Here is a 16,774-nt window from a genome sequence, read left to right as displayed (position 1 = left end):
CACCTGAGTTAGGCCACACTAGATTATCACAATGGTCCCTTCTGTCCTTGGAATCCCCGAGTTATGCAGCCAAAACCACACACAATGGACTTAGCTATGTGAATTTACATGTTATCTATTATAGGGGTTTCCCCTAGTTAGTATAATGAAAGGTCTCAGCTTTCATGTGCATATTTAGAATGCTGCCAGGAGCAATCTGAGGGATAAACAGAACCCAGTTTCCTAAAGCATGTTCTACATCTGCCTTTTCCCTGTAACTGCTGATTTTTATTCTTGTGAACTCCCAACATGTATTTTTACTGATTTATTAAGATACAAGTACATGCAAGTATTACAGTTGTATTTATTGTTAGCAGTTAGAGCTTTTCTGTTTAACATTTTTGAAAGTTTTTGGTTAATTAAGAAAATGTTAAAATACTAACTTTTTCATTTCAAGTTTCTTTAAATTGTGTATCATTTTCTTTAGTACAAAACTTTGTTTATTAATTTTATTATGGGGCTGGGATGGGGCAAAAGGGGTTAATGAATGGAACAAACAGCAAAAGGAGAAGGTAAAAAAGACAGAAGGGGAGAAGAGAGAAAGAAGGATGTACAAGACTATGGAAGGCATGGGAGATAAGCCTGACACTGGAAGGACTGTGAGGATGCTGGAGCAAACAACTGATCAGAAGACAGAAACTGTCCAGGGTTCAAGTTGTAAAAAGCAGTCCACTGACACTGCTGGGGTCAAGGGACTATCCAGATATTGAGGTCATGGAGTCCTAGCTGGGCCCACCTTGCCTTGCTGCTGCTCCCAGGGGCTGGTTCTACCCTGAGAGGTCATGCTCCATTTCCCAAGTGGCTGAGGCAGGTAGAGTATCCCCAGAAGAAAGATCACCCCTTCTAGAATCTGGGGTTCTGCTAAGATCTAGCTGGGCCTCCTGCCCTATAGCTGCATTTTTATATACTGTCTCATTCTCAATTACGTTTTCACTTGTAATGGACACTTATGTGCAACTTCCTGAAAACCTTGTCAAGAAAAGAGGTGTGTTTTATCATTTAATATAATCTGAGCGTCTTTTTTACATAGTCTGGGGCAGATTTCTCAGCAACAGCTCATATTTCAAGGGACTCAAACACCACAATGATGAATGCAGCACAAAAGGAGAGAGAGAGACAGGTAGCTCATTAATACCCTATTAAAACAAAACTGAACTGTGTGGGACACATCCATTCTTACCACAGAAAGCATTGCTTTTGCCTTGTCTACACAAGCAGCAACTTTCAGGTGTCTCTTCCACCCACAGTGTGGTTTCTGACCACTAGATCAAATGTCAGGTCTGCTCAAGTGTGTGATCATATCACCCCCTGAGGACTCCAGCCTTCAGAGGACAAACCCAGATGCCTCTATCCAGCTGTGAGCACTTCACACTTATATTACTTTGGTTTTCAACTGTCATGCAAAATGCAAATACACAGCAAGTGACAAGTATCAGCCCTTCCTGCAACTCTCCAAGTTACCTGATGCTGGTATGGCATTGTGAGTGGGTGATGCAGTCAGTCCCAAGTGACTTCCTGAGACAGGCAGGGCATTGCTCACAGAGGATGAGGTCAGCTGGTCCATCCCTACCGAACTCAGGTTCATTTCATTCATCCTACAAAAAAAACAAACAAATAGATCATTAGTTTGTTCAGTTCTAGAAAAATAAGATTTGTATACAACATATGTCCACCTTACTAATCTAAGCAGACAATATAGTTTCCCGCCCATTATCAAATGGCATACATAATTTTTGTAGATAACATATCTAATGTTAATCAAATTAGATAAAACAAAAATAAACAGTAAGACAAAAATCAGATCTTAATTCCTTCCTGCCCAAATATTGAACTATGTTGCTGAATGAAAAGTAATTGTACATACTCTTATGCTGAAATATCCAGTCCCTATAGTACAAAAGAAAGGAGATCTGCTTTAAGTCTCCATTTTAAGGATTTGTCAGATTTATCTTTTGAGGGAAGCTATTTAATTTCATTTTTTATTTTATTTTTTAAATAAACGACAAACTAGAAAAGAGCTCTCAAGTATCAAAATACTTTACTGTGATCTAGATTCTGTAAATATATCTTTACAAGACTGTCACCATAATTACAAATAACTGTACTAGTTCCTTCTATACTGTCAGTAGCTGGATTATTTATATTAGAAGTTGAACAACAGCACATAGGCATTTTTAAGGTTTATGGATTTAAACTCATTTTTTAAAGGCAGAATCAAACTAAATCTTTCTTGGGTGGAACAGATGACTCAACTGGTAATAGTTGTTTGCACTGTTGTTATAGCTGTATTGGTCCCAGGTTATTAGAGAGACAAGCTGGGTGAGGTAATATCTTTTATTGGATCATTGGTGAAAGTGACAAGCTTTGGAGCTACACAGAGGTCTTCCTTGGGTCCTAAAGAAGAGCTCTGTGTAGTTTGAAAGCTTGGCTCTTTCACCAACAGAAGCTGGTCCAATAAATGATATTACTTCACCAACCTTGTCTCTCAACTAGGTACAGAACCTTCAACTCACTAAGGACTAGTCTACACTGTCAACGTTAAAGCGCTGCCGCTTGTGTAGTCGCGGCACAGCTACACAAAAAACCCACCTCCATGAGGGGCACAGCTCCCAGCACTGTAGGACTGTCTACATTGGTGCTTTACAGCTCACACCCCTCAGTGAGAAAGTTGCAGCGCTGTAAAGTGCCAGTGTAGACAAGCCCTTAGTCCATTATGGCCCTGGAAAGTAGTGACAAACTCACTTCCACAGGATGGCTGTTCTGCGGGTAATTAATTGGTATTCAAGCCAGTACCCTTGATGGACATGTGTACACATCATACATGAAAAAGCCACAATCACACTACACCAGAGGTGGGCAAACTACAGCCCACAGGCTACATCTGGCCCACGGGACCATCCTGCCAGGCTCTTGAGCTCCCAGTAGGGGAGGCTAGTCCCCGGCCCCTCCCCCGCTATTCCCCCTCTCCCGCAGCCACGCCGCTAGCGCTCTGGCCTACCGCTCCTGCTGGGCAGCACGGCTTGCACCCACCCACCTCCCAGGCTTTCCAATAAGCCAGTCCTGCCGTTCTGAGTGGCATGGTAGGGGTTGGATAAAGGGCAGAGGGTCCCGGGGGACAGGAAGCGGTTGGATGGGGCGGAGGCTTCGGGGGGGGGGGGGGGGAACGACAGTCAGGGGACAGGGGGGTTGGATAGGCATGGGAGTCCCGGAGGGCCTGTCAGGGGACAGGGGTGTGGACAGGGGTTGGGGCAGTCAGGAGACGGGAGGGGGATTGGATGGGGCGGAGGTTCAGGGGGGCGGTCAGGGGACGGGGAACAGAGGGGATTGGATGGGGGTGGGGTTCTCAAATGGGGATCTCAAATGGGGATCAGGACCCCTCAGGGGGTCACGAGGTTATTACATGGGGAGTCGTGAGCTGTCAACCTCCACCCCAAACCCCGCTTTGCCTCCAGCATTTGTAACGGTGTTAGATATATTTAAAAGTGTTTACAATTTATAAGGGGGGTTGCACTCAGAGACTTGCTGTGTGAAAGGGGTCACCAGTAAAAAAGTTTGAGAGCCACTGGGATGGGGGTGGGATCCCACGGGGGGGGGTTAGGTGTGGGAGGTCCCAGCAGGGGGCAATCAGAGGACAAGGAGCAGGGGGGTTGGCTGGATCGGGAGTTCTGAGGGGGGCAGTCGGGGGCGGGAAGTGGGAGCGGATAGGGGGCGGGGGCCTGGCTGTTTACCCAGCCCTCCATGCAGTTTCCCAACCCCGATGTGGTCCTCGGGCCAAAAAGTTTGCCCACCGCTGCACTACACACTAGTTGACAGTCTCAGAAGTCAAGGACTGGTTCAAACATGGATCCTAAACTAAACCATTAAGGGGGCCCTTCCAAAACAGAGAAGACACATACTTGGCAGGATTGAAGGCAGCAATTCGGATTGTGTCTGCCTATTTTACCTATTTATGTTGATAACCCCAGCCCAAGACTTTCACTCCAGCACCTATCACCAGCATTTAATTCGCATAGAAAATTAGAAGGAAAAATATTTTGCAGAAGTAGCCAACAAAATTTCAAATCCAAGTAGGTTAACACACATTTTCCTTTTCATTTAAGGTTCAAATCTACACGCACCCATGACCAAAATTTCAGTTTGGGGATTCAAGTGCTGATCCTGACCAAACGTATGCATGTGCTTATACTTCCCACTGACTTCCACGGACCAGGGCTCTTTTCTTGCTTTGAGGAAGTCTGCCCAGGGATGCTCCCATCCTGGGAGATCCTGCCCCTCCATCCCCTCCCCCGCAGCTCAAGCGGCTGCGGAAAGCGGAAAGCCCCCGAAGGGGAGGCTCGCCCAGCAGCCAGCACCAGGCGCAGACACCAGGGCAGGGCTGAGCTCTAGCTCCGAGCGAGCTACAAACCAGGGTGCAGCTCAACTGCGAGTTTTACGGGAGACTTTCAATGCCTCGATTCTGTCCGGGATTTCCACCGCCGGGCGCCCGAGCTGCCGGGGGCTTTCGCACCGCAGCGGGACGGGGCCCAAGAAACTGACACCTGCAGGCTCCAGGGGCCTCAGCTGCGAGCCGGCCTCCTGGGCCGCAAACAGGGAGACAGCGGCGGCGCCCGGCCCCGATCCCGCAGCGCCTGGCGGGGACAGGGGCCGGCGGGCGGGGGGCGAGGCTCGGCGCCACCCGCGGGCCCCGTCACGCTCCCCGGGGCCCCGCCGCTCACCTGGGGTGCACGGGCCTCGTCTCCCGCAGGCGGCGGCGGCGACAGCAGCAGCATCGGGCCCCTCAGCCCCCGCCCTCCCGCCGGGAGCCGCTCCCCGCTGGGGCATCCGCCCGGCTCCCGGGCCGCGCTCTAGGGGAGCCGCCGCCCCCGGCAGCGAGCGGCAGCCCAGCGCCGGCCAGAGCCACAGCGGCCTCATGGGCCGGGCGGGGAGACAGCGGGCCGCCGAGCGGCGCGAGCCCCGCCGAGGGGAGGGGGCCTGACGCCGGCACAGGCCGAGAACCCGCCGGCCTCGGCCCGCGGCGCCGCTTCGGCTTTGTCCAGCAGCGGCGGCGGCGGCGGCATCCAGGAAGCGATCCGCTGCCGCGCTTGGCTCTTCCCGCCGGGTACCCACCTCCCGCCGCGTCGGAACCGCCGCTCTTCGCGCAGCGCCGCCACCTCCCCCGGCGTCCCAACCGCCGCATCGCCACCTCCCCACGCTGGGCCGCGTGCCAACCGCCGCTCTTCCCGCAGCCCGCCACCTCCCCGTTCCAACGCTGCGCAGAGCTCCCCTCCCGCCGCTATCCACGCCCCAATGGCTCCAGGCCAGGGATTTCCCTAGACCCCTCCCCCAGTTACATGCGGTGCTGCCAATTTAGGCCTTGGTTGGACATTTGAAATGAAAATGAAACATTAATACACCCGTTAAAAGCATACACAGTATATGAGACAATACTTGTAGCTGAGAAAGCATAATGGATATGAAAAGGCTGAACAAAGACTAGCTTCCTCACACAGCTGTTATTTATGACAATGTTGGTGCATTCGTTTCGGCTATATTGGTCTACCTAATGATTTCAAATTATTATTTATAAGCAAGGTCTGAATGAGTTCTCCCCTGACAGCTAGTGCAGGGCCACCCAGAGGGGGGGACAAGTGGGGCAATTTGCCCCAGGCCCCGGGCCCCATGAGAATATAGTATTCTATAGTATTGCAACTTTTTTGTATGGAAGGGGGCCCTGAAATTGCTTTGCCCCTGACCCCCTGAATCCTCTGGGCGGCCCTGAGCTAGTGATGAGCCAGGGTGGGTGGAAAGCAGGGCCGGTGCTACCATTAAGGCAAACTAGGCGGTTGCCTAGGGCGCCAAGATTTGGGGGCGCCAAAAAGTGGGGCCCCCAATTTTTTTTACAGCGTTCCTGGGCTGGGCTGCCGGCAGCACGCTGACACGTGCGGCTCAGACTCCCTCTCCCAGCGCAGCAGCCACTCCACTTCTCCCGCCTCCCAGGCTTGCAGCGCGAATCAGCTGTTTGGCGCCGCAAGCCTGGGAGGGGAGGAGAGTTAGAGCAGGGGCGGCGTGCTCGGGGAGGAGGCGGAGCAGAGGTGAGCTGGGGTGGGGAGCTGCCGCGGTGGGGGGTGCCTCAGGGCAGGGGGGGGGAGCTGCCGCGGGGGGGTGCTTCAGGGCAGAGGGGGGGCGGGGAGCTGCCACAGGGCTGGCGGGAGGGGGGGGCTCAAGGTGGAAGTTTTGCCTAGGGTGTGAAACTTCCTTGCACCGGCCCTGGTGGAAAGGCTTCAGGACCAGACTGTATTTACATGAACTCACCTACTCTGCCTAGGTATCTGGCAGACAGAGCTGTGTTGCCCAAGTGATCAGTTTTGGCTGGTGTTGGTTACAAATCACCTAAGTATTAAATGTGGGGGTCATGAAATGTTATCCTTATTGTATGAGTAAAGGGCAGCAGAACTGTGCTTTGCCTGATGAGGGGATCTCCCTCCGTGCTTAATTTGAGCTAGGGCTTGCCAGGGCTGAGCCCCGGTACCTCTAGGCTTTGCAGTTCGTAGCCTTGGGACCTCTGGGCTTGTCACATGAGTTATGAATATAACAAACTTGCTTGAGCCCCGGCAACTCTTTCATTACAAATTAAGCACTGGTCACCCTCAACTGAACTGCACTCCCTAAGCAGGAGGTTTGGATGCCATATCCTAGTGCAGAGAGAGAGAGAGAGAGAGAGAGAGAGAGAGTAGGGCACAGGTGTTTTGCTTGGTGGTGTGGGCTCTGCGTAAGAGTCACAGATACTATTTGACCTGCCCCTCTCTCCTGTTTAGAGATAGAGCTTATTAGGCTTCATAGACAGTCTTTTGGTTTGTTAAGTGACCACTAGAGCTGAAATCACTGATAATCAGGTCTAAATGCTTAGACCTGCTATGGAAGAGACAGCCCAGCCTGCACTAGCAGCGAGGTTCCCCCACTGAGAGCTGAAATCATTGAGAGTTGGGTGGAACCTCGAGAGACTGACTTGCAGAGGTCACAGTGGCAGGTGGCAGCAGAAGGTGACAGTGCAGGGCCATTGGGAATGGAGCGGTAGAGTAAACGGAGGCATGACAAACAACAGTGGCCAGGGCATTGGACTATGTTTTAGTGACTTCGCTCCAGAATGCTAGATTTGTGCTGGGAAACTTATATAAATATACATTTCCTAGTAGGCCAAGATTTTTAAAATGTATTATTAGCCAATGTCATTATCTCACATCATCGCTATCTCAAGAGGTTATTATCTTGGGGAGTTTCTGTACTAAACATTTTTATTATAATTATTTTTTATGTAAGAATGGCAATATTGGGTCAGACCAATGGTCCATCTATCCCAGTATCCTCTCTTCTGATAGTGACCATTCCAGGTGCTTCAGAGGGAATGAACAGAACAGGGAATCATCAAGTGATCCATCCCATGTCATCCACTCCCAGCTTCTGGCAAACAGAGGCTAGTGACACTCAGAGCATGGTGTTGCATCTAATAGCCATTGATGGACCTAACCTCCATGAATGTATCCAGTTATTTTTTTAACTCTGTTATAATTTTGGCCTTCACAACATCCCTGGCAAAAAGTTCCACGGGTGACTGCGTGTTGTGTGAAGAAATACTTCTTTTTGTTTGTTTTAAACTTGCTGCCTATTAATTTCATTGGGTGACCCCTGGTTCTTGTGTTAAGTGAAGGGGTAAATAACATTTCCTTATTCATTTTCTCCACACCAGTCAAGATTTTATAAGCCTCTATCATGTCCCCTCTTAGTAGTCTGTTTTTCAAGTTGAAAAGTCCCAGTCTTTTTAATCTCTCCTCATATGGAATCTGTTCCATATCCCTAATCATTTTTGTTGCCCTTCTCTGTACCTTTTCCAATTCCAATATATCTTTTTTGAGATGGGGTGACCAGAACTGTGTGCAGTATTCAAGATGTGGGCGTATCATGGATTTATATAGTAAAAGTGGAGGAGTTTGGTGTGCCAGACTGATCAGATAAGCCAATACTGACAACCTATATGAAAAGGCTGCAAAACACCATGCCTCTGGACTGCATCAACATACAGAAAGCCTTATAAGCCAGTTACTGTCAAAGCCAATTTTAGAAGAACTTAATGAGGCTGTTAAGAATGCTGGAAACACAACTCAGTTTATGTGAACCAACATGGCTGTTGCATCATACTTTCTATTTAAGCAAGAGATACCACATACTACAAATTGGAAGCCAATGTTAAGTGCATTGTCACTTGTTAATCCTGAAGTTGGACACTGGTTTCGAACAAGACTGGCAAATACTCGCTATCTTTCTGAAAAAACTCAGCTGACTCTCTAGAAGCATGCGGTGCAACAGTGAAAGACTCAGCAGTTGAAAAAGTGAAGAACTCTCTCATCATATTCAAAATATGTGCATACATGGCTGATGAATGCACCAATGCAAATAGGCATCAAGTATTAAGTCATTGCGTATGTTATCTTGATGTCCGTGGTAGGTCAATAGATTCATTCTAGATGTTCAGGTTATAGAAGACACGTCAGCTGCATCTGTGACATCTTAGGGTATGTCTACACTACGAGAGTAGTTCGATTTTACTTAAATCGAATTTTTGGAATCGATATTGCAAAGTCGAACGTGTGTGTCCACACTAAGGACAGTAATTCGACTTTGTGAGTCCACACTAACGGGGAAAGCGTCGACATTGGAAGCGGTGCACTGTGGGCAGCTATCCCACAGTTCCCGCAGTCCCCGCTGCCCATTGGAATTCTGGGTCGAGCCGCCAATGCCTTCTGGGTAAAAAAATGTGTCGAGGGTGCTTTTGGGTAACTGTCGTCATCTGTCCATCACTCCCGCCCTCCCTCCCTGAAAGCGCCGGCAGGAAATCAGTTCGCGCACTTTTCTAGTCAGTGACAGCGCGGACGCCACAGCACTGCGAGCATGGAGCCCGCTGCGACCATCGCTGCAGTTGTGGCCTTTGTCAACGCCTCGCAGCTTATCATCCACCTTTCCCAGAGGCAGATGCAGATAAATCAGGCGAGGAGGCTACGGCACCGCGGTGAGGGCCTGAAGTCTGAGAGTAGCACAGACCTGTCAGAAAGCACGGGACCCAGCGCCGAGGACATCACGGTGGCAATGGGTCATGTGGATGTTGTGGAACGGCGATTCTGGGCCCGGGAAACAAGCACGGACTGGTGGGACTGCATAGTGCTGCAGGTCTGGGATGAATCCCAGTGGCTGCGAAACTTTCGCATGCGGAAGGGGACTTTCCTTGAACTTTGTGAGTTGCTGTCCCCTGCCCTGAAGCGCAATGACACCCGGATGCGAGCAGCCCTGACTGTCCAGAAGCGAGTGGCCATAGCCCTCTGGAAGCTTGCAACACCAGACAGCTACCGGTCAGTCGCGAACCACTTTGGCGTGGGCAAATCTACCGTGGGGGTTGCTGTGATGCAAGTAGCCAAGGCAATCGTTGATGTACTGCTGTCAAAGGTAGTGACCCTGGGAAACATGGAGGTGATCATAGATGGCTTCGCCGCGATGGGATTCCCAAACTGCGGTGGGGCTATAGATGGAACTCACATCCCTATCCTGGGACCGGACCACCAGGCCAGCCAGTACATCAACCGAAAGGGCTACTTTTCAATGGTGCTGCAAGCACTGGTGGACCATAGGGGACGTTTTACAAACATCAACGTCGGATGGCCGGGCAAGGTTCATGACGCTCGCGTTTTCAGGAACTCTGGTCTGTTTAGACGGCTGCAGGAAGGTATTTACTTCCCGGACCACAAAATAACTCTTGGGGATGTGGAGATGCCTATAGTCATCCTCGGGGACCCAGCCTACCCGCTAATGCCCTGGCTCATGAAGCCCTATACTGGCGCCCTGGACACTGAAAAAGAACTCTTCAACTACCGGCTGAGCAAGTGCAGAATGGTGGTGAAGTGTGCTTTTGGCCATCTCAAGGGGAGATGGAGAAGCTTACTGACTCGCTGTGATCTCAGCGAAACCAATATCCCCATTGTTATAGCAGCTTGCTGTGTGCTCCACAATCTCTGTGAGAGCAAGGGGGAGACCTTTATGGCGGGGTGGGAGGTTGAGGCAAATAGCCTGGCTTCTGATTACGCCCAGCCAGACAGCCGGGTGATTAGAAGAGCCCAGCGGGATGCGCTGTGCATCCGGGAGGCTTTGAAAGCTAGGTTCCTGAGTGAGCAGGGTAACCTGTGACTTTAAAGTTTGTGTACAGAGAAGCTGAACCTGCCCCCGTTTCTTTACCCAGTTAATGTTGACTATCCTCTCCAGTTACATACCCCCTTCACCCCCTTCCAACACACGTTTAGAAATAAAATCACTTCTACTTTGTTAATGAACACCATTTTCTTTATTACTGTTTTCGCGGGAATGTTTTAAACCTGGGACGCAGACTGTGGTGGGGAGCGGGTATAGTGTAGTGACGCAAATGACGCTTCTAAACTCCAGGAATGACAGGCTCCGCAGTGGTGGACTGGTTGTTTCAACGGAGCCTGTTACCCCTCCTGATCGGGACTGTGTGTATGGGGGGGCTATGTGACTTTGTGGCAGGGGGAGGACGGTTACAGATCCCCTGCTGCGTGGCTCTGTGATCCAGGATAAGGACCGCTGCATAAGATCTGTAACTGCCCTCCCCCGCCACAAAGTCACAGAGCAACCCACCCCCCACCACAGAACATGAAAACCACCTCCCAGACTGACCAGGGTAACTAGTGACTGCACTGTGTATGTGCCCTGCTGCTGGACCTGCCCCTGCCTATGTACCCTGCTAAAGGTGACTGTCCTGTCCAATTACCAACCCCCTTCCCCCCCTTCAGACAGACTCTCCTCCAAAAGAACATGATGGAAACAGTAATTAACAGAAACATATTTTTTATTAGCAACTACACATGAAACTGGGGGGTGAAACTTGGACGGGGGCTTGTGTGAGGCGGGAAGGAAAGGACTTGTCAAATTTTGGGGAATGAGAGCCTTCTACTACTAGAGCAGTCTGCAGGGGTGGAGTGAGAGTTTGCACGGACTCTGCCGCCCCTCCTTCTTTGGACTTTGGGTGAGGGGGGTATGGGACTTGGTGGCGGGGGAGGGCGGTTACAGACTGCAGCGGGGCTCTGTCCTCCTGCCTCCGTTCCTGCAGAACATCCACAAGGCGCCGGAGCGTGTCCGTTTGCTCCCTCATTAGTCCAAGCAGCGTTTGAGTCGCCTGCTGGTCTTCCTGCCGCCACCTCTCCTCCCGTTCCATGTGTGATCGGTGCATTTGGGACAAGTTCTCCCTCCACTGGGTCTGCTGTGCTGCCTGGGCTCGGGAGCAGCCCATAAGTTCCGAGAACATGTCCTCCCGTGTCCTCTTCTTCCTACGCCTAATCTGCGCTAGCCTCTGGGAGTGTGATGCCAGGCTAGGTTGTGAGACAGTCGCAGATGTGGCTGTGGGAATGGGAAAAAGGGAGTAAATTCCTCAGAAAGATAAATGTAGTTGTGAACAAAGAACATAGTCTTTCTCTGTGAACAAGACCATGCACAGCACCTATCACATGCGCACTCAGGACAAGGTCGAATTCTCGGCCTTCGCATTCAGTGCCTGGGGTCTTGCACTGCAGATCTGAGAAGCGGGGCAGGACACCGGAATTTGTGTAGCAGGCAGACATGGTAAGCCGTTGACTTGTGGCTGCTTAAAACTTTAATAGTAGCACTGGCCTCCTTTCACATTGAAAGCAATGCCAGTCCCTGCTGCCAGCAATCCGGCAAGCAGGAACTCTGCCCCTGTCCCACCCCCTTGCGGCTGTCCCAGGGAAAGATCCCTGTATGCTGCCCCTCTCCCGCCTCCACCGCGTGGCTGCAAACTGGCGGTTACAGTTCTGTAAAGGAACGGGCAAGCAGTCCCAGTACTAACATTCCCCTACCTAATTCAAAGCAGGTCACCATGAGTGACATCACCCTGATGAGGATCTCAGACACTGATAAAGAAAGAATGCTTCGGGAAAGCCTCCAAAGACCAGGGCCGTATGCCGCCATGCTCTGCAGGGCAATGATCCCAGAGTACTTGATTGTCTCCTGGCGCGGAAACGTTTCATACCACGGAGGACCCAATAAGGCCGCTCTCCCCAGGAACCTGATGCAAAGGCTTTGCAATTACCTCCAGGAGAGCTTCATCGAGATGTCCCAGGAGGATTTCTGCTCTATCCCCGGACATATAGACCGCATTTTACTGTAGCTGCACTGGCAGGGACTAAACAGTAGAGCGGCTTGGGCAGAACAATCATGCTAAACCGGACATTGTTAGATTTTTTTTCAATAGTTGCACTGCCCAGGACTGAAACGTTAAGCGCCTAGGGCAAACTAATCATGAGAAACCCATTGTTGTTATTCTTAATATTCCTGTTCTGTTAAAAATAAATGTTTAGATGTTTAAAACACTTACTGGCTGATCCTTCCCCAGATTCTGTGTCCGGGTTAACGGCTGGGGACGGTTGGTAGGGGATCTCTGTAAGGGTGATGAAGAGATCCTGGCTGTCGGGGAAATCAGCGTTGTAAGCGCTGTCGACTGCCTCGTCCTCCTCATCTCCTTCCTCATCTTCCCCGTCCGCTAACATGTCCGAGGAACCGGCCGTGGACAATATCCCATCCTTAGAGTCCACGGTCAGTGGTGGGGTAGTGGTGGCGGCCGCACCTAGGATGGAATGCAGTGCCTCGTAGAAACGGGATGTCTGGGGCTGGGATCCGGAGCGTCCGTTTGCCTCTTTGGTCTTCTGGTAGCCTTGTCTCAGCTCCTTGATTTTCACGCGGCACTGCGTTGCATCCCGGCTGTATCCTCTCTCTGCCATGGCTTTAGAGATCTTCTCGTAGATCTTTGCATTCCGTCTTTTGGAGCGCAGCTCGGAAAGCACGGACTCATCGCCCCACACAGCGATCAGATCCAAGACTTCCCGATCAGTCCATGCTGGGGCCCTCTTTCTATTCTGAGATTGCACGGCCATCTCTGCTGGAGAGCTCTGCATCGTTGCCAGTGCTGCTGAGCTCGCCACGATGTCCAAACAGGAAATGAGATTCAAACTGGCCAGACAGGAAAAGGAATTCAAATTTTCCCGGGGCTTTTCCTGTGTGGCTGGTCAGAGCATCCGAGCTCGGACTGCTGTCCAGAGCGTCAACAGAGTGGTGCACTGTGGGATAGCTCCCGGAGCTATTAGCGTCGATTTCCATCCACACCTAGCCTAATTCGACATGGCCATGTCGAATTTAGCGCTACTCCCCTTGTTGGGGAGGAGTACAGAAGTCGAATTTAAGAGACCTCCATGTCGAACTAAATAGCTTCGCAGTGTGGACGGGTGCAGGGTTAATTCGATGTAACGGTGCTAACTTCGACATAAACGCCTAGTGTAGACCAGGCCTTAGAAGAGTTAAATGCTTGTAAATTGAACCATAAACAGATGGCTGCTTATGCATTTGATGGAGCTACAAACTTCTCTGGAAGACATAGTGGAGCACAAGCTTTGCTCTGAGAAAAGTGCAACCCTAATCTCTCCTATACACACTGCAGAGGCTTTTTTATACTCTTTTATACTCTCATAAACAGCTTTTTATACTCTTTTTCAGCAAGAGTCAAAAAGGATTGAATGCCTTGGAAACAAATAAAATATTTATTTATCCCAAACACTGGGATTGAAGTTCAAATTAGTCCAACGTGGGAAAACCTGCTGGCTTTCTCAAGAGCGATTCTTGGCTGTTGTCTTAAAATTACTCTAGCTGTTATTACTGGCTTTGGAAAGTATCTACCAAGATAGGACAGATCTAAGTAGTGAGGCTGGTGGACTACTTTTGTTACTAATTTCAGAGAAGACTATCACCATTCTCCCTCTTGTAAGTCTACTATTGAAACCACTTGAATCATTAAACAATGTCATCCAGGCATCTGCTACAACAGTAGTAGATCTTTGTCTACCCTTGGATCAATCAGAGATATCCATTGAAAATGTACTGGAAGAAGCAAAGACTTCAGTCCAGAAGTTGACTAATGAAAGTACTTATATTGACTCCTTAAGTGAAGAGGACAAGAAGTGTTTGTTAAGCCAGCTGAAAAAGTACACAGATTTGATTCTTACAAATCTACAATAGCGATTTCTGGATTCTACTCAACCTCCACGTAGTTTTTACAGATGCCTGTCTTATAAAACACCTACAGTTGAGTGGACTTCCAGCAATAGGACTGCTATGTGATCAGGACAGAATAGAGAATTTTGAACACAGAGTGGAATATCATACAACAAACGAATGAAGATTTAACTTCAACTTCTTCATCATCACTGGTAGTTCAACCCAATTTTTATGCTATGTTTCCTGGGATGAAAGAAGTAGGAATTCATCTCTTGCTACTCCCAGTCACAACAGCTACAGTTGAGCATTCTTTTTCCTCATTGAATAGAATTTTGTGTTCTGAAAGAAGTCACCTTCTGACTGATCATGAGCATATCATGAAGGACTGGAAGTAATGGACACACAAGAAGAGTGCAAAATTACAACAAGAAACCAAGAAGGATGTAGATGTCGTGCTTCATAATAGGCTTCAGTAGCCAACTTTAATTTTTTATTTTAAAACATGAGTTAAATCTAATAAAACAGTCGTGAAACGTTTTTCAGTTTTTACTATGTTGCCATACAGCCCAGCTTCACCCTCACGGTCGCCACCCTCAGCTCTCACCCCCCCCCCCCCCCGAATATTCCAACGTCCTCCCTAATTTCAATTCCTGGGGAAAACACTGCTCCAGTCCAAGACTGTGGGTCCGTCTCTGCCTGAGAGCCACGCAGGGGCTGGGGCAGAGCAGTCCGGGGCTCAGATCCCGCCCTGGGATTCCCGCTCCGCGTGGCCTTGAACCACGGCTAGGACCAAAACAACGTCTGCAGGCACGGCCTGACTCCCCTGCTCCCCACGTGGCCCAACCGCCACCCACTGACCGCCCAACCCCCTCACCGCACGCTGCACCACCCACCGCGCCTCACTGCCAACCTCCCCATCGCCCTGCGCTACCCACCTCCCTGCCGCGTCCCGCACCACCCACCGCCCTGCGCTACTGACCTCCTCACATGCCCCGCACCACCACCGCCCTGCACCACCCACTACCCCATGCTACCAACCTTCTCACCACCCTGCACCACCCAATGCCCTGCGCTACCAACCTCCCCGCCGCGCCCCGCGCAACCCACCACCCCGCGCTACTGACCTCCTCACCGCACCCCGCACCACTCACTGCCCCACACTATCCATCTCCCCACCACGCCCCACACCACCCACCACCGAGTGCTACCGACCTCCTCAGCGTGCTGCACCACCCACTGCCCTGTGCTGCCGACCTCCCCACCCCGCCCTGCACCACCCACCACCCTGCTCTACCCACCTCCCCATCGCGCCCCGCACCACCCACCACCCCGCGCTACTGACCTCCTCACTGTGCCCCGCACCACCCACCACCCTGTGCTGCCGACCTCCCCACCACCCTGTACCACCCACCGCCCCGCGCTACCAACCTCCCCTCTGCATCCCACACCACCCACTGCCCCATGCTACCAACCTCCTCACTGTGCCCCACACCATCCACTGCCTCACGCTACCAATCTTCCCATTGCACTCTATGCTACTGACAGCCCTGACACACCCCACATGACCTTCCTGCCACGTCCTGCACTACCAACCAATTCGCCACATCCTGTATGACCAGCCTATAGTGTCATCAACCTCCCCTCTGCACCCCACATACCCAACCTCCCCCTTATATCCCATCCTGCCCCACTCAGCCTCCCCTCTCCATGCAACCCGACCACTTTGCTGCGCCCAACCTACCCACCGCACCCCGCACAACCGGACGTCCCTGCTGCATCCTGAAATCCCTGTCATGCCTTGTGCCATTGACCGCCCCACCCCACACAAGCCAACCTCTCTGCCCCGCCCAACCTCACCACTATGTCCTGACCATTGCATCCTGCATCACCTCCCTGCCACATCCTGCAACCCACTGACCTCTGAGCCGCACTGTGCCCTGCACATCCTCCCCACTGTGCCCCCACCCAGATGCACCCTGTACCACCTGACCACCCTGTTGCATCCTGACCAACTGCCCACCCGCAGCGTGCTCCACCCCACCATGCCCCGCATGACCTCCCAGCTGTGACCATGCCACCTGACCTCCTCACCATACTCTGTACAACCTGTCTTCCCCGCCACACCCTGGGCCCCATGCTACCCAACCTCCCCCCCACATTCCATGCCCCCCAACTTCCCTGCCCAACCTCCTCGCCACGTCCTGTGCTGCCTGACCTCTCTGCCACACTCTGCAGAACCTTACTTCGGTGCACCCCTTGGCCTCTCTGTTGCACCCCGCAAAACCCCATCTCCCTGCCAAGCCCCCTGCTGTCCAACCACCTTTCTGCACTACTCATGACCTGACCTCCCTCCTGCACCCTGTGCCATGCAACCACTCCACCAGGCCCCGCATCACCTGACCTCCCCCCTGTGACGCCTCACGCCCCATGCCACCCAACCTTCCCCCTGCAGTGCCCCACGCTACCCGATCTCTCCCGTGTCCTCTGTGCTCCACCCAACCTCCCTGCTGCACCGTGTGCTACCAACCTCCGCGCCGTGTCCCATCTCGCCCAACCCTCCCTTCTGCGCCCTGACCTCCCCGACGATAAAATTGCAGGAGTTGGCAAAACTGGTGTCATCTCTTTGGTGGTACGTGAAATA

General features: G+C 51.5%; 2 protein-coding genes across 11 annotated transcripts in view; both read right to left on the bottom strand.

Annotated features, from left to right (window-relative positions):
- The window catches only part of PRDM4 (PR/SET domain 4), a 77,871-nt gene that overhangs the window by 20,711 nt on the left and 40,386 nt on the right, over positions 1 to 16,774 (bottom strand). For 6 of the 10 annotated variants that reach the window (XR_010592031.1, XM_065564607.1, XM_042843601.2 and 3 more), the window contains one exon: positions 1,501 to 1,634. Coding sequence is in view for 8 of the 10 variants with exons in the window: in XM_065564607.1 (XP_065420679.1) it covers positions 1,501 to 1,634 (134 nt within the window). In the remaining 2 variants the exon portion in view is untranslated. Of the gene's footprint in view, positions 1 to 1,500; positions 1,635 to 4,754; positions 4,897 to 5,145; positions 5,287 to 16,774 lie in introns of those variants that run through there. The other 4 variants (XR_010592034.1, XM_008179357.4, XM_065564631.1 and 1 more) reach the window with 3 other exon arrangements.
- Positions 10,844 to 13,184, bottom strand: LOC135974973 (myb/SANT-like DNA-binding domain-containing protein 1). Its single transcript, XM_065564684.1, has 2 exons — positions 12,464 to 13,184; positions 10,844 to 11,469 (listed from the first exon to the last, which is right to left on the bottom strand). Exons 1-2 carry the CDS (start codon positions 13,038 to 13,040, stop codon positions 10,925 to 10,927), a joined length of 1,122 nt encoding a protein of 373 aa, XP_065420756.1. The 5' UTR covers positions 13,041 to 13,184; the 3' UTR covers positions 10,844 to 10,924.

This window comes from Chrysemys picta, chromosome 1, assembly GCF_011386835.1.
Source record: "Chrysemys picta bellii isolate R12L10 chromosome 1, ASM1138683v2, whole genome shotgun sequence".
In the NCBI taxonomy this organism is placed as follows: Eukaryota; Metazoa; Chordata; order Testudines; family Emydidae; genus Chrysemys; species Chrysemys picta.
This window is presented reverse-complemented; position numbering and strand designations above follow the sequence as displayed.

Coding starts and splice junctions, on each gene's coding strand:
- LOC135974973 (XM_065564684.1), bottom strand. CDS start 13,040: ATGCAGAGCTCTCCAGCAGAGATGGCCGTGCAATCTCAGAATAGAAAG. Junction 11,470..12,463: donor ATCTGGGGAAGGATCAGCCA/GTAAGTGTTTTA, acceptor CCATTCCCACAG/CCACATCTGCGACTGTCTCA.